Source organism: Triturus cristatus, chromosome 3_2 (genome assembly GCF_964204655.1).
Source record: "Triturus cristatus chromosome 3_2, aTriCri1.1, whole genome shotgun sequence".
Taxonomy (NCBI): domain Eukaryota; kingdom Metazoa; phylum Chordata; class Amphibia; order Caudata; family Salamandridae; genus Triturus; species Triturus cristatus.
In genome coordinates, this window is record NC_140584.1 from 1,102,203,400 (window position 1) to 1,102,221,767 (window position 18,368).

The window sequence follows — 18,368 nt, forward strand, 5'->3', positions numbered from 1 at the left end:
TGAACAAGTTACTTACCTTTGGTAACATATTATCTAGTAGAGACACTGTCTAGCCGCAGGTTCCTTAACACCCTGCCCATCCGCTCTGCTCTGGGAATGATCTGTAGAATAAGGGTTATACCCCTTTTCAGTACTGGTTTTATATACTAGTGGTTACTCTTTCAAGTAGTTGTGTGAATCAATGGTTCATTGGATCTTATTCCTTTATTTTGATTGGGAATTGTCATACCTTTGTTTATGATTACCTTGCCTTTCCTTCTGGGCCTTGGTATGGTCATACGATTTATTTCCATTTTGTTTTTATGTTTTTAAAGGTATATTGATCTTTTTTGTCACACTGTTTCCACAGCTAGTTTCTGTAGTGGCTCTGCGTCCTGGCGCAGAACGTTTCACAGAAGAAGCTGACGTCCGCTTGCCTGAGGGGACTTATATGTCTCCACTGTCATCTCAACCATTGTCCACGTCATCAGGGCGCCTTACAGCGCAGTCACCCGGCGTGCAGAAGTACTGATTTTTTCCTGGATCCAGTCTGACACCTGGGGAGAATAAAAAATTAAGGGATCAGTGGCTAGACAGTGTCTCTACCAGATAATACATTACCAAAGGTAAGTAACCTGTTCTTCGAGGCTATGTAGCGAGCTGGGTGATGTGCGCTCTGCACATTATCTATTTACAAGCAATTCGTGATACAGAACCTTAATAATTATTAAAGAAATATTAGGGAACAAACCATAATCCATAATGTGTAGGGAAATAGGCCTAATAAAAATTGCCTACAGCCAGGGGTCGCCAAATTATGGAATTCGTGTTGTAACTACAAAAATATCAGAGAGAATGTATATCAATCTCTTGTGCTCATGCTCGCTCACTGTCTTCAAGGTGGGCGATGCGCACACTAAGCATTTTCTGCTTACATTATTTATTTGCATTTCATTATGCCAAACATTGATTCCTTCCAAGGAAAGGTATTGGAGAAACATAGGTCAATGATGTGTAATAGGCCTATAAAAAATATCACACAGAGTATATATATATATAAATATCAATCTTTCTCTATATGTCCCATAATAAGCACATTTAAGAGTATTTCACTACCAGGACATGTAAAACTTAAAAGTACAAGTCCAGATATTTAAATTGACTGCTCCTGCCCTCTGGGCTGGCCAGGGCTTACCCTAGGGAGACATATGTATTAAAAGGGAAGGTTTGGGCCCAGTAAATGGTTTATTTTTCCAGGTCGAAATGGCAGTTTAAAACTGCATACACAGGCTGCAGTGGCAGACCTGAGACATCTTTGAATGCTACATAAGTAGGTGGCACAATCAGTGCTGCAGGCCTACTGGTAACATTTAATGTACAAACTCCAGGTAGATCTAGTACCCCTTTTCTAGGAGCTTACAAGGAAATAAATATGCTAGTTGGGTGTAAGCCAATTTTACCATGTTTAGAGGAGAGAGAGCATGCGCTACAGTACCGGTTAGCAGTGGACAGAGTCCTAAGGCCAGCAAAAACAAATTCAGCAAAAAAGTAGGTGGTAAAGGCAAAATGTTTGGGGGTGACCTTGCAGAGATGGTCAGGTCCAACAATAAGTATATGTACCACGAGACAGAGAGCATCTTGTGTAAAGCAATTTGCTTTTCAATTCAGCTCAATAGTAGAAAGTCACATATTGTGGTGTTATTGTAAATATCGTTAACAGTTGGTTTTGATTATATGTTCTGTTCACAAGTTTCTTGTTGCTTTGGTTTCCAGGGCATGTCGTTCTGCAAAATACTCTCTTGAAAAAGATCTCAAGGACAAATTCCAAGCTATAACAATCGACGATCATTGCAGCACTTTGAAAAACAACAATCCAAATATTGGATATGTATCCAATGTTGTAAGAATTGAGGGCAAGTAAGTAGTTACCTCCTTCAGTAGGTAGGATGCCTTTGTTAATATGTACCTTGTAAATAAGTGAGAACTTATTTGAAGTAGTCAAATACTGTATAATTAAAGATTAGAGTCAAATTTGCATAATGTTCTCTATTAATCTAAAAAGGCAAAATTGAATGGCTCAACTTTTAATTTTGCATACTGTTTTAAAAAAAAGCATTTTATTGTTATATTGATTGACAAAACAATTTGACACATTTTAGCATTAATCAATGATACAGAAAGTTGACACAATAAGGCATATATCAGTGTATTAGCAGACATATCATAGTAGGTGGTAGTTGTATCGACTTTATCCCGTGAGCCAGTGGTGTATGGGCTGTCTCGTAACCAGTCTTTTACCTTGGGTCGCATCATTCACTCATTCCTGATAGTGACTTTACAAATGGGGGTTCGCATATGTATTCCAACTGTCCCAGACCCTAGACTATTTCTTGGGACAGCCCCTGTGTATATATATACTGATTTCTCTGCGATCATGGCACCATCCATGTCTCTGCACCATTGGCATAAGGTAGGTGTTTGGTGGCCTCCCCTGCTCTGTGCTATATTACGTTTTACTACTGTCATACCCATTGTCACCCAGTCCTGTGCTGTGTGATTGAGATCTGTGGGTTCCCATCTATTAAGAAGGCACCTCTTTGGTTCAGGGAGAATAGTGACCTTCATGACCTGCGTCATTGTGCACATCACTGCGGTCCAGTAACCCGTAATCCCGGGGCACAGCCAGATGGTGTGAAAGAACGTACCTGGTGTGTCGCATTGTCTAAGGCATAGTGGAGTGGGCGTCCTATTTATTTTGTGTAGGAGTGTTCGAGTATAATATGTGCGGTGCAAGATTTTTAATTGCACTAGTTTGAGCTTGGATGGTATTGTGACCTCCTTTGGCGACGCCAGCGCCTCTAGCCAGTCCGCATCATCCAATTCACCTACATCTTGTTCCCATTTGGCTTTGAGGGCCGCAGTGGGATCTGGGTGGTTGTTTATTCGTTTTCGATACGTCTGTGAAATGGCCTTCTTGGTGAGGTGGTCTATGAGGAGTCTATCCTACAATGGTGAAGATTCTTCCAGTCTTGTACCTTTTGGGATTAGTGTCGTGAGTGCATGTCTGATCTGGGTATACCAGAATATCTCGGTTGGAGCCATATTATATGTGGTCTGTAGCTGTGTGAAGGGGATCGTCTCCCCTTTTTTCCAAAGATCTCCCACCCTGGAGATACCTATCGGGTCCCACTGTCTGAAGCCTCTTGTGTTACGCAATGTACCAAGTTGTTTGGAGTCCCAAAGTGGCATGGCCTGTGTCGGTACTCCTTCCCACCCCATTGCTCGCTGTGCTTCACACCATATTTTGATGGTGCTGCATACTGTTTTTAAGCATTATCTGGGTTAGTTTTACATTTCTGGATTAAAAAGATCACGTGCATTTTTTTGTAAAACTTTATAGAAAAGAGTTAAATTACTGAAGAAACGCTTGCTATCAACAAAACTATGTTGCATATTGTTAGAAAAGTATGTATGTTCAATAATTTTTCCACAGTGCGGTGGTAAAAAATAATTTTCCACTGACATGGTGCCATAGAGGTGTACAAGGCTGTATGTCTTTTTCTATTTTCAGAGTTAATTTATTTGATTTATTTATTATCTATGTGTCATCAAATACTGCTTCAGAAAACCAACATTACCCTTCTGTAGGAGGATCCAAATACCCTCGGTGTAACTATCACTGAATTAAAAAAAAGGCTAAATATGAAAAAGTAGAGGTGAAAGATCATTGCCCTTTTGGATACCACTCCAGAGAATTATCCTAGATTAGTCAAAGGGATGATTCAAATTAATTTTGTAGCTGTGGCTCAGGATTGAAGATAACCAGATGAAGGATAAGTCCTGTAGCCCTGAGGAAGAAAAGTGGGAGAGAATCAGCTGATACCACCACTATCAGCCTACAGACGTTCGTTGTCCATAGCTACCATGACCATTGAGTCAGTACCCTTGCCCAGATGAAATCTGTCAGAAGATGATAGGTGTTTTTTATGGTCCTATCATTTTTTGTGTTTGAGCCTTCCAAGAAGAACAACTGATATCTAGACTGAACATTTGTCATATTTCTGTAATAAAAGACTTGATTCAGGTGGTCATAGAAAATGCGGTGATTTTTCAAGCAAGTGGTAAATCTTCTTTTGCTTCATTCGGTACCAATGAAGAACCCTCCAGCAGAATTAACTCTGCCGTTGTATTGATCTGTGATACTAACCCTATAATGGAGGCCGTCCCAATGGAATACTCTAAAGAAGATGTTTCCACTTCCTGTACAATAGGACATGTTGCCGTCTGAAAGTAAATATGAGTGTCAGCCACATAGTTTGGGAACTGCTTGATTGTGTGTCAGAATTGAGATTTGCTAAATAAAATGCCATGAGAATCGGAATGTAGTTAAAGATATGGAGGCAAGCATTATGCATTATTCCTTTAATGCAACACCATGCAGCACTTGAAAGAACATTACATCATAAAACAAAAGCGATCTAGAGTAGAAAATCCACACAGTATGAGTTGTCCATGCACTGAACAATCTTCCTCTTTAAAATGCTAAACTTGTTCCATCCTTTCTTGTTAAACCAGGATTGAGTAAACAGCAATAATGTAACTTTTTACAGCAACTGTGTAACTCCTTACAGGAACAGTGCCATTGATGTCCTACCCCAAACCTTAAAATTTCCCTTTCTGCTCAAAAACCTATACCCACCCTAAACCCTATTAATTCCCTTTCCACCCACAAACCCACACCCACCCTAAACCCTAAAAATACCCTTGCCATCTCAAAAACCCATACCTACCCTAAAATTACCCTTGGCACCCAAAAACCCACACCCACCCTAAAATTACCCTTGCTACCCAAAAACCCATACCCACCCATAACCCTAAAAATATACTTGCCACTCAAAAACCCATGCCCACCCTAAAATTTCCCTTGCCACCCAAAAACCCATACCCACCCTAAACCCTAAAAAAATCCCTTTCCACCCAAAAACCCATACCTACCCTAAACCCTAAAATAACCCTTGCAAAACCCAAAACCAATACCCACCCTAAACCCCAAAAAATCCTTTCCTCCCAAAAACCCACACCCACCTAAACCCTAAAATTACCCATGCCACCCAAAAATACTTACCTTTAATACTTACCAAAATACTTACATTTTAATGTAATTTTTTTACTACGAGTATGCCTTTACCTTTAATGCATTTACGTGATTCAAACACATTTTCACATAATAAACACTATTTTAGAAAACGGTTACCTAAACTTATTTGTTAAAAAAATAAAAGAAAATCCACTCAACAAAAACATAAAATATGTCCATCCACCATTTTATCAATAGTTCAATATGGCCATCCACCATTTTATCAATAGTTCAACTGTGTATCCTGCACTGAACAGAAGCGTCAATCGCAGGTGATCAATACATCTGTCATATACAATCCAAGTGTGCCATCTGCTGGCCTTATGAGGTAATTTAAAACTTAATAATATTACAGGTCATTGTTGGGACTTGGTAGTTTTAAATGCATCAGTGATTAAAAGACTAATGATTCAGGTTCAGATCATTGTTAGGTAGTCGTGGTATAGGTTTTTCATTGTCAAGGAGTCGTTGTAAAGGCAGTTTCCCCTGTCAGTCTGCTTAGCAAAAAGCTAATTCCCCAAAACAAACTTGCTCAGTCTTCAGATGCTGTAATCCTTCAAAATTCTTGAATTCCTGTCCTCAGATATATTTGCATTTCCAGGCAATTACTCTACCTATAAACTGATTTTGGGTTGTACGCCAAAAATCGAAGGTGTCTTGGCTAAATCTGAAAGATCCAAGGATTATGAGCCTCCTTTGCGTTTTATATAAGCCACTGCACCAACATGGACCATTCACAATAATATTGCTCTACCCTGTCAACAATGTCTTAAACTCTAGAGAGGATAAAGACCTGCTGTTAATTCCAAATCGTTTAAGTGATGATATCTTTCTGAGTTTGACCATAATCGACCAGTTTTATGTATACCCATTGGGTGCAATGCAACCAGTTAAACCTGGTTGGGGTGCACATCAGATTCTAGAATGAAGTCTGATGAACATCCAAAGATTGCCTGGCTATACCAGGCATCTAAATTATCTAACCACCAAACCAGTTCCCCCTTTTCCTCCTGATCTAGAGAAACCTCGTCTCCATACCATAAACCTCCCCGAAAGACCCTGCTTTACCCTTTACAAAGCACAATATTTAACGAACCACAAAATTTTGCCTGATTTGAAGAGGATAGTAGGTCTAGTAGCTTCAAAAGCAAGTACTCTTAGAGTTGTAGCCTGAAGCAGAACCATGTTGGCTGTACTTATTGTGAACCCTAAAATAGATAGAGAGTGTGAAGGGATGAGGATCAATTTCTCTGTGTTCACTATGAACCCCATACTTACCTGAAGGCTTTAGTAAAATAATTGAGATTGACACTGGGACATAAACAGAATATCGTCCAATTAAGAAAACCATGCATATGCCCCTTTCTCTCCCTCATAATGTTGGTGAAGCACCATGGTGCTGAAGGAAGGCCAAATGGGAGGGAACAAAATTGGTAAAGTCCATACCGCTTAGTGAACTGAAAATGAGGCTGATTTTTCTTCACAATGGAGATTGTAAAAATAGGCAGATGCTACTTACCAACTAAATTTTTTTTCAGCAACATGCTTCTTAAAAGATGGATCCCTTCCATCTTGTAGTGTCTATACACCAGGAATCATTTCTAATCCCTTAGGTTTAAAACAGATGATCTTCCCCTGTTATTTTTCTCTGCTTGGAAGAGTGTACTTATGAAAACTCTTCTTTCTTTGCAAACTTATAAAATCACTTCCTTTAACACCATAGATTTTACCTCCTTGTGTACTACCTTTTGTTTATCTGCACTCAAAATCTTCCTTGGAGGAGTATACTGAAAAAGGTCGGTTTCTGAGAAATCTAATCTGAAACCTTGGACGGTTTCTTAAAACCCAATCACCCTGTGTAATGGTTTCCCACACTTGGGTAAATTGATTGAGGAGACCACCTACTTGTCCCTGAGAAGAAAAAGAATGAGAAAATATAGTACTCTCCCTGGTATCCGGTGTGAACTTGGCCCCTTGCCCAGGGTTATCACCATGTCTTTGCCAAAAACTAGCTCCTTAGTAGTCTCTTTCTCTGCTAAATCTCCCAACTTGGGGTTGATATTCTTTAGAGCAGCCTTGCGATTTCAGGCGCTATCCTCCAAGTATAATGGAAGTCCCTAAAATATGTCTCTTTGGACATATCAATGATCTTGTCCGTGGGCTTACAATATCAAGGAGGCAATCTTGACATTTGTTGAGGAATCCCTCAAGACCCTTCTTGGGCCCCCTGCCAATTGGTCGCTAGGTGTACCTTGTATGGATTACTCGCCTAGAACATTCGCTCATGAGGACATTCTTCTCTCCTTTCTCTAGTGGGATCCGATCCACCTCTCAATGTATTCACCAAAATGTTCAATAGGCCACCTTTCAGTGCTTCTGGGACGTTTAATACTGTGGGGCGACAGCATATTCTCTCCTAACGGAGTCCTGAATTCATTTTTGGAGGTAGAAGGAACTTGATCCTCACTGAAGGGGTCATCTCCATCAACATCCCCTTTGGAGATCGAGTACAAACTCATTATAAAGCTCATCATCATCTCTCTGGAGCTCTTCTCCCCCATACTCAATTTCTTGAATGTTCATGTCTTGGCTGGACAACACCCATTACCATTTTAGCCATGTCTTGCATGTTCCTCAGGACACCCATCTCCATCGTGCCACATTGGACACTTCTATTTTTTGTGGCACATAGGACACTATCCTTCCATTGTGCCTTATCGGACACCTCTTTTTCGTGCCACATAGGACACCATTCCTCTATTGTACCGCATTGGACACCTCTTTTTTGTGCCGCATAGAACACTGTTCCCTTTTGAGGTGCTTGGGCCTCCTTTTTAAGGGTAAAGACCTTTTCTCAACATGATTGGTCTTCCTTCTTTCATACCTCCTTTATCCCCACAGTTGGAGGCTCCCTCCAAAATAGACAACCATTCACTGTCAGAACCACTCTTAGCTTTGTCCTTCTTGAGCATTACTAGCCAATGGTCTTGCATACATAGATACGCTTCTCGTGTTGGAATAATTACTTAAAGACTTCCTTTTTAACTTTCCCCTCTGGGATCTCAGGCGATGCACTGTCCTTCTGGGTCATACTGTAAATAAAGTATAAGCTTATAGGCTGTCCTTCTCTGGCATAATATAAATAAGGTGCTTGTTTATAAAAAGATATGTGCAAATGATATGCTTATTGTAAACCTGAAGGAATAAACTCTCCAACATAACAAGCATTGGCATAGCCAATAGGTCTCGCTTTTGGGAGCTTATAAGTATTTAGTTATTCAGCACAATATCCTTGGTGCAACAACATCAACTGTTGCATGGCTAAACACTTATAAGGTCCCAAAGACGAGACCTATTGGCTATGCCAATGCTTGTTCATATTTCCTATTTATATTACCCTTCCCCTTTATGAAGAAAAAATACCAAACGTCAATATTTTGTCTAATTGGCTTATATTTAACCAACAGCATTACTTTGCAGTCCAAATTTGTGAACACATGTCACAAATCAGGGGTACCTCTCTGGCATAAACACATTTATTGTTATTTCAATTGTCCAGAAGGAAGGGAGAGAAAAAGGAAAGCAATGGGATGAGAGGAAAAAAACGGTCCAAATGGAGGGGAGTGATGGAGAGGAAGACAAATAGGAAGAGGCGTTACAAGGGAGAAAGGGGAAGAGAGAAAAATGGAATAGAAAGATGGATGAGAGATGAGGAGAGACAAATGTGTGATTGGAAGTGAGAAACTGGGCAAAACAATCAGGGGGAGATGAGAGAAGGGGTACTAGTAAATATGAAGGAGGCAGACAGGTGAGAGGTGAAAAGAAACGGAGGGTAAGACAAGGAGGATGGAAGGGGTGTAAATGGAAGACGGAAGAGACAAAATGAGATAGCAGAAAAAGGCAAGGGGGAAGAGAGATGAAAAGAGGGAGATTAGAGGAAGGGAGTGCTACTAGAAGGAGTGAAGAGAGAAATGATAGAAAATATGGAAGGATAGCCCTTTTAGGGAGAAACGGCCTCGCTCGCAGTTATACAGGATGCGTGTCCAAGTGAGGGGTATTTATGTTTTTCTGGCTACTTAAGCGCTTGGAAGGATGGATGCCTGCGTTAGTCAGACCTGCCGATCAGAGTAAATATTGGCGCAAACATGTAAGTCAATGAGCCACCCTGATCGATTTAAACAGGTTTTGGCGACATTCACTTCATTCCTACTTTTAGTTCCAGCACCTCACTAAATTAAACACAAAGATAAAGACATGAACAATTTGAATTAACCAATAAAGGCCAGCGATTACACGCTTCGTAAGTAGTGAAATTTAACCAATTAGAATTATTTCGAATTTAAAAAGGGGGAAACAGATTTTGCCTAACTTCAAAGCCACAGCTATAATCCTGATGGGCCATGGCTGGACTGGTGGATAAAACAAACAGTGACGAGATTTGATAATGCCCCAAATTTTAGTCAGCGAGTTAAACAGTCGAGTCCCACATTGTTCATGAGAGTAACGAGGGGCATAAAAGGCTGAGAGGGTTAGGGAGACCTAAAAGTGTGGTACGTGTGGAATATTAGGACACCAACACTAGATGGTGCCAAATAACAAAGAAAGCCCAGATAGACGCAGTTTCTAGTTAAATGCGGAAAGCTTCCACTGCAAAATAATATTTTGCCAGGAGCGCCAAAAATCCTTGCACCGACTCCGAAGTGGTTCTCTCCCTCAAGCATGGTTTCAATATGAAAACAAGGTGAAGATGGGCCCAAAAGAACTGGAAAAGGTTGCCACCGAGCCCAATAAAGTTGCATGAGTCAAGGTGTATAGTAGCCCTGATGGGAAGTAGCACCATTCCATTTAAAACTAGAAAGACTCCTGAGTAGCTGCTGCAATCTGGTCACTTATTCTTTTTTAAAAAACGTGGTTTATATTTTAGGTAGGTAGGTAGGTAGGTAAAGCTTTATTCGATATAAAATATCATAAAAGCACAACATACAATGATAAAAAAGAGGATCAAGTGTACATAAAAAACATCAGTAGTCGCGAACGTCTTAAAAAGTTATAAAAACAGTTAAAAGCAACATATAAGAAACAGAGAATAAAGTGCTTAGTTATTTAAAGTTCGTTAAAATACATGGTAGCCGTCGATCTCATAAATGGGTCAGTGCAGTTGGGATGGAATGTTTTTCTTACGCAATAGCCACGCACAACCCAAGTACTTGGCAATGCCGCAGACAATAGTAAGGGACGAAGTATCCGTCTGCAGAATGCGTAGCGCAGTACAGTAGTCACGACATCCCAACATTCTGCAGATCGGACGGAGCCATTTAGCTCTTGGCCTTCGATAATGATGGCAAGCAAATAGGAAGTGAGGAATAGACTCACTAGGTGCTGTGCAACTCGGACAACCAGCAGATGGCGGTAGGGATCCCTTCCAACCAGCAGTCACACAATTAAGGGGGAGGGACCCTAGTCTAAATCGTACATACAGGGATCTGTCCAGAGGGGACTGGATGAAGTCAAGATATGCCTCAAGTTTACAAACGGGCTTATGTTCTAAGAAAGCCACACTCAACTTCCCCAATTTGGGATTATTCAGATCTCTTGTATTTACCCAACTCCAATATGCTTCCTTAAGATCCTGTTTCTGAGGGGGTACCTGAGATACCCAGGAGTCTTCGTAGCCAATGGATTTCAGTGTTTGCTTTATGTGGGTGATCCATTTTAACCTCCGCCCAGTGTCTGCTAATAGGAGATCATCTAGACCTGCCGCATATTTAGCAAGTTCAGGGGTCCTCCGCAGTCTAGCCCAGAATAGTAAAGGGCGTAGGCGTGCAATGTCCTGGATGGAGTGTCTCCCCAGGTCATGCAGCAAAGGTTTTAACGGGGATGATACTGGGACGGAGATGAGGTTCCTCATAAATTTGTTCTCTGAGACAACCAAATCGTGAATGTTTTCGTAACCCCAAATTTCAGCCCCATACATGGAGCTAGACAATGCCTGGGCCTCATATACCACAAGAGCCGGTGCCACAGGTCGGCTAGTAGAGAGGTGTTGTTCTCTTATAATGGCACCGGAAACCCTCTTGTGGCACAGAAGCATCTTGGTCAAGTGTGCACTCCACTTCATCCCTTTTGCAATGCGTATCCCTAGATAATCAAAAGAATCTACAATGTCTAGGGGAGTGCCATCAAGGGTAAAAGTATAACTAAAGCGTCTCGGAGGATTTATAACCATTAATTTGGTTTTTTCAGTATTAATAATGAGCCCATAGGATTTGCAAAAGAGAGCAAATCTATCTAGATTTCTTTGTAGGCCAGCCGGGGATTTTGAAATCAGGAGAGTGTCGTCGGCGAACAGGAGGGTGGGGATCTTTTCACCAGCCAGGGCTGGCGCGTCGGCAGGGACCTCTCTAAGGAAGTCCACCACCCCATTAATGTATAGAGAAAACAGGGTGGGAGCCAGCACACAGCCCTGGCGTACCCCCCTATTCACCGCGACACTCCCTGTAAGCTGGCCTTGGGCCCCCCATCTGATATTGGCATGGTTATTTTCATGTAAAAGCTTTAAAAAGGCAAGAATCTCATGGGGAACACCTAGTTGAAATAAAACCTGCCACAAACGTTGGCGGGGAATTAGGTCGAAAGCCGACTTTAAATCAATAAAAGCTAAATATAGGGTTCCCTTGCCTAAGACTACCGTTTTCCAATATATCATAACAAATCTAAAAACTTGATCCATGGTGCCTACCTTTTGTCTAAAACCTGCTTGATAATGTGATAAAACATCCCCATTCCCAATCCAGCATCTCAGTCTCATTAGGAGAACCCTGCCAACTACCTTCTGTATTACATCAATTAGACTGATAGGTCTATAGTTAGCAGGGTCCTCCTTATTGCCCTTTTTAAAAATTGGCACAACCACCGCGGCTTTCCAGGACGCCGGTACTATACAGCCCTTAGCTATGGCATTCATGACAACAACAATGAATGAGGCCCAGGGAATTGGGTCATGTAGAAGAAGGTCACCTGGTATGCCATCAGGCCCAGCCGCCTTACCTGGGGCAATGCTTTTGATGGCCAAGATGGTTTCGTGGATCCCAAAGTTGGTCTCCGCTGGGAACTCGACAATGGGTGGCGAATCCTCCGCCACCGGTGTGTCAGAGGCAGTCACCCCCTCATATATAGCAGAGAAATGGTCGAACCATTGCAGCTCCGCTATGTGATTAGGGATACTTATTGTTTTGGCCCTTTTGGCTCTGTTCAGAATATCCCAGAAGGTTGTCGAATTCCGGTTTAAAGCCGCCTCCTTGAGTTCCTGCCAATGACTTTCTTCCCAATCCCGTTTGGCATCTTTCAATGATCTTGCATAGTCTTGTCTTGCCTTACTGATTAGGTTTCTGTCCTGTTTCCTTAAGGCTTGGGACAGAGTAATTCTGGCCCTTCTGCAACTTTTGGAGTACCAAGGGTTCCCGCTCATTGAGGAGTCCGCCTTGGGGCGAGCTTTCTCCCCCACAATAAAGAAATCCCCTATTTTGCTGATGGTGTCATAATAGACAGAGGCTATTAGGTGGGGATCATCCATTTTAGTACTAGCATCATGGAGTTCGGTAAGTTTCCCGGCTAGAAGCTCTTTGATCAGAGCAAGCTTCTCCTCATGTTGGGAGATCCCGTGCCATTTAAGGCGTCGACAGCACCCTGCCAATGACACCTCCTTGGTTGCCATTACTGGGGATTCGTTGGCCACATTAGGTGTTATCATCCAAGGGTCTTTGGCTTGTAGACATAGTGGATTGTGGTCGCTATCTATTGTATTTTTGACGACCATATCTATGATGAGCCCCCATGAGTGGATATCGACAAGGATATAATCGATGCGTGATGGCGAAGATAATCTGTTGAAGGTGAAGGCGCCACCCTTGTCAGATATAGATCTGCCATTCACTGCACGTAGATTGAATTCTTGTGTAAGTGCGTTCAGTTGGATGGCCCTTTGTGACCATTTCTTAATCGGAGCAAGTTCCAAAGGCGGGATTCCCCAAGTGATATCTGGATCACTAAGCCCGAGTAGATCTTCTGAGGCTAGGGGTTCGAAAGTGCAGTTAAAATCTCCGCAGATAATAATAGTGGAGTTCCGGTCAATATGTGTAAGTTCATGTTCCAGAGCAACCACTGTCTGAGAGATCTGACCACCCATAGAACCTCTAGCATAAATGTTGAAGAGATCAAGGGTGGGGCCGCCATACGTGCCTTTTATTGTCAGATGTAGCAGATCCGGGGAAACATTGTTATGGCACTGAACCTGCCAGTTGTGCTTAATGTTTATCCACACAAGGAGTCCCCCGGAAGGGCGACCTTTCCCTGAGCTTATGGCCGGTAAGAAATATGTGGAATACCCTGATTTTTATAACGGGGTTGTACTCCATGTCTCTTGGAATGCACATATGTCGAATGTGCCAATAAAATCGTGCCATTCCGGGATCAAAAGCTTTTTGGTGAGCCCCGCAACGTTCCATGACACAAGATTAAAAAGGGGCATAGGCTTTGCAGGTGGGATGGTAGACTGAGTGACAGGGGGCATCTCACAGGACGGGGAGGGCAGAAAAGGGGGGGGACAAGCTTTCAGGGGCTGTGGCGATGTCGTTAAGAACAACAGTGATCTGCTCCATAAGACAAACCTCGAGAGGAGGATTTTGGGCCAGTCAGTCAACCCTGTTCAAGTTGGAATCGTTGCTAAAAATCCTCTGTCTACCCGCTGGGAAATCGTTGCTTGGGATCCAAGGCGGAATGCGCCTTATCTGGATACCAGAGTGGTCCGGGGCCGAGGTACGATACTCGAGGAGTACCAGATTCTCGGCCAGGGTACTGTTAGAAAGAGTAAGCTCAATGCAATCCGATTGGCTAGTATAATGAGACAGTCTCCTGGCCTTGGTAATGTCTTCTCGAATAATGGACCTACAGCCCCTGACATGCCTAACCCAGTGTATGGCTTTGTTTGTAAGGGAGTCCGCATTTTCGTGAGATTGGTTATTAGTAAGTCTTGGTACCCCAGTCATATATACTACAGTTGGGTTGGACAGTGAACTAGCGAGAGTAGTATTGGGTGCGATACTGTCTCCAGGGCATGGCACAGACCTCTGGCTACTGGGTCTCACTGGTCCAATTCCTACAGCTAAAGGTGGGATAGGAGTGGTAACTTTGTCAGTTCTCAGATTGTTTGCAGTATCCCTATTTGGTGGTATACTCCGGCTAGGAGGGAGCAGAGTAATCTGGCTAGTGAAGTTAGTTGTGGCATGGGATTGATCTTTAGCCTTACGAGTAACTGACAAAGGGCCTGTTTGGACGGTGGTTTGAGTTGCAAGTGATGTTGGCTCCACAGGGCTACTAGACGTTGCAGGCTGCATAGGAGTTAATAAGAGCCTCTTGCTCAATTCCATGACTATCTTCTTCAGGGATACTATCTCTGACAATAACTGGTCGATTTTTTGTTCCATCAAGACCCCATGCAAGACAGGGGTCTGAGCTTCATTAGGGAGCGAGGGACCAGCCGCTTGACAAGCAGCTGTATCCTCCTCTAGATCTTCCAGGATAGCAAACCTATTAGAGCAAGTGAGGTCAAGCTGAGTGGTGGAAGAGAGAGATTCAGTGTCTGGTGTAAGACTCTGTGTAGCCTGTTTGTCTTCCTGACAGGACTCATGATTATGGACTATAGGTGTGCGGGAAGCGGGTGCATTGGAAGGGGCTTCCCTGGCTTTGGTAAACATACTAGGGATCTTGCGAATGGAGAGACTAGATGGCAAATCATTGGTCAAGTCCCCAATGCTAAGGGGAGCAGAGCTAGAGTCCTCTAGTATGACTTGACAATCGTCCACAATAGCTTCAAGCCTGTCTAGAATACAGTTGCCAGCAGCATGGTTAACTTTTTTTGCTTTCTTCCCCTTTTTGGAAGCATTGCCCCCTCCTCCTTCCATGGATTTCCTTTTAGCCATGGAAACAACACAAGGGAAATGGAGGATAACAGCAACGCCACAGACCTGGGAACAGTGTATAATCAGGGAGCAGTATACAACGACAGTACTTAATTCAAGTTCCCACAGATGGCAATGTTGTATAGTATAATATGGGCCCAGGTTTGTTCTGGGGATGGAAGAATCTCAGCAATACAGTACCTTGGTGTGCCAGCTCGCGAGTCAGACGGCCCGCCCTCTGCCCGGGCTCAGCCCGGCGACGCCCGCGCGCGTCCCGCGACGCTGGAGGAGCATCGTTCTATATAGCGCCTCCGGGCGCGTTGTCCGGCGGAAGTGGGCGGGGCGGAGGAGAATGCTGGGGCCTGTAGTTTCGCCCTACTGCGGCCTCAGATGGCAGGAGGCGGCGGGAAAAACAAACGGCCAGAAGGTTCGTGCAGGCTGCTGACAGGAGCCCAGGTGAGTGCTGTGCTGTGTCCGTAGTGACAGGTTTCGTTGCAATGCCCCCCCCGTGGTTTATATTGTGACTGTGACTTTTAAAAATCCTTCTTGAAATTTGACTTGCCTTGCTCACTCGCTCGCTCTCCCCCGGTCCGCAGCTGCTGGCTGACTCATTCTTCCTTCAGCCTATCAGCGCACAGGGGGGCGGAGCCAAGGCTACCACCGGCTATTTCAGCCGATCGTAGCGCGGGAAAAGCATTATTTCTGAAACGCTGCTCTAAAGAACTGTTACTAGCTGCTAAGAAAATTGAAACTCTTATTCTTTTTTAATAAACGTGGTTTATATTGTGACTGTGACTTTTAAAAATCCTTCTTGAAATTTGACTTGCCTTGCTCACTCGCTCGCTCTCCCCCGGTCCGCAGCTGCTGGCTGACTCATTCTTCCTTCAGCCTATCAGCGCGCAGGGGGCGGAGCCAAGGCTACCACCGGCTATTTCAGCCGCTCGTAGCGCGGGAAAAGCATTATTGCTGAAACGCTGCTCTAAAGAACTGTTACTAGCTGCTAAGAAAATTGAAACTCTTATTCTTTTTAAAAAAACGTGGTTTATATTGTGACTGTGACTTTTAAAAATCCTTCTTGAAATTTGACTTGCCTTGCTCACTTGCTCGCTCTCCCCCGGTCCGCAGCTGCTGGCTGACTCATTCTTCCTTCAGCCTATCAGCGCGCAGGGGGGCGGAGCCAAGGCTACCAACGGCTATTTCATGCCGGCAGTAGCACGGAGGCGCAGCGGACGTGCGCAGCGGGTGCGCCGGCGGCGCGCCAAAGGCGCGCCTAAGGCAAACCCGTCTGCGCCCTTCTGGGCCCTGGGGCATGTCGTCCTGCCCAGCGTGCCTTCTACACGTCTGTTGAGTTGCTGGACCTTCATTTTACTCCTGCTAATGGTGCTCTTAGTCCCCACATACGTTCTAGCATCTCCAAACAGGGAATTCTGGCACACAGGACCACCTTCCCTGAAATACATAGGGCTCACACAATTAAACCACCCAGTCTGCTACTGAGACAGGACCACAAGGGCCGCAAACTTTCAGCCATTTATCTCAACACTCGCTCCATGGTGAAACATCAATCTGACATCTTTCTCTTACTCAAATGTGAACAGCCTGATCTACTTTAGCTCACTGAAACCTGGCTGTCCCAAGACTCCTCTCCTGATATCTTAGCGGCACTGCCCTCGGACTATTGCATCACTCAGGCTAATCGCCCCCAGGGGAAAGCTGGTGGTGGCGTAGCCATCATCTCTCGCCACAATGTCAGATACAAAACTTTTCCCCCACTCGACCTCCCCCTGGTTGACAACCTGGTTATAAAAATAGAGCTTGAACCTAGGGCTCCCTCATTTGTATGTGTCCTGCTTTATAGGCCCCCTCAATGCATGCCCCATTTCCCTCACTCTTTGGCTGAACAGATAGCCCATTTGGCTACTAACCATGGGAGGGTCTTACTCATTGGCGATCTCAACTACTGGGCCAATGACACTCTTGGCGGCCCAAAATCGTCTGAGCTCACCGAGTTACTTACCGAGTTCAACTTCACTCAACACATATCCATACCCACTCATATCAAAGGTCACATTCTTGACCAGATTTGGACCACAAATTTTCCTGTGTCCATGGTTTCCGTAGATCCTTGCCCCTGGTCCGATCACCATCTCATTAATTTCTCCTTCTCTATTGAGGCAATGATTAAAAATCCCAGCCTAGCCACTTACGCCCGTAGAAACTGGAACAAACTGGAGAAATCACCCTTCATCGACTATCTGATGAATACCGCCCCTCTGGACAATCCTATCCTTGACTCAGCCAACGCTTAGCTCACTAGCTGGCTTCTGACTGCCTCTGATAAGTTTGCGCCCCTTAAAAAGCCTTCCACCCTCCGGCCTCACGACGCCCAAAAATGGTTCTCCAATGAACTTAAACTCCTCAAACTCACCCTCTGGAAATTAGAAAGGAAATGGCGCTGTGATTATAAACTAGAAGATAAACTGCTATATCTTAACTTTCGGAATTCCTACAAAAAATCCATCGCAACGGCAAAATCTACCTATTTCTCATCAAAAATTTTGTCCGCTACCAATCGTTCTAAGGAGATTTTCCGTATCGTTAACGAGCTCTCTAACCCTGAAAGAACCCTCTGCAGCTCCCCACCCTCTCAAATTTTCTGCAACTCCCTTAACACCTTTTTCATTGACAAAATTAAGAAAATTCAGTCCAGCATCTCTGCTATCCCAGATTCGCCCTCTTCTCCTCCACTTAGCACCAACCCCAGCTTGTTATCTCACTTTCCCTTACTAACAGACCACACCTTCGCTAAACTCCTTTCCAAAGTCAAATCTGGCTCGCCCACTGACTGCTGCCCCCCCAGCGTTCTGAAAGAAATATTCACTACGCTCCCACATCCTGCTCTCAATCTTCTTAACAAATCCCTACTTCAAGGTACCGTCCCGACCTCCTTTAAAAAGGCCATTGTCATTCCTCTTCTGAAAAAGACTGGCTCAGACCCCGCCATTCTCACCAATTACCGGCCCATTTCTCTTCTTCCCTTTCTGGCCAAGCTCTTGGAAGCCCATGTCACCAGCTGCCTTGTCGATTTCCTGGAGAAATCTGAATTTCTTGACCCCCAGCAAGCTGGCTTCCGCCCTGCCCACTCCACCGAGGCGGTCATCCTCACTGTTTTGGACACTCTCCGCGGTGAGGTTGACAAAGGCTCCCCACAGGCTTTGGTCCTACTTGACCTATCGGCAGCTTTTGACACGGTCGACCACCACCTCCTGGTTGACCGTGTCAGGGAAGCTGGTATC

The 18,368-nt window shown here is 44.0% G+C and overlaps 1 protein-coding gene across 1 annotated transcript in view; it reads left to right on the plus strand.

Moving 5' to 3' along the window:
- Window positions 1-18,368, plus strand: part of TEKT1 (tektin 1) — a 176,078-nt gene that overhangs the window by 54,789 nt on the left and 102,921 nt on the right. The window contains exon 5 of the mRNA XM_085646946.1: window positions 1,753-1,896. Coding sequence (XP_085503072.1) covers window positions 1,753-1,896 — 144 coding nt within the window. The remainder of the gene's footprint in view (window positions 1-1,752; window positions 1,897-18,368) is intronic.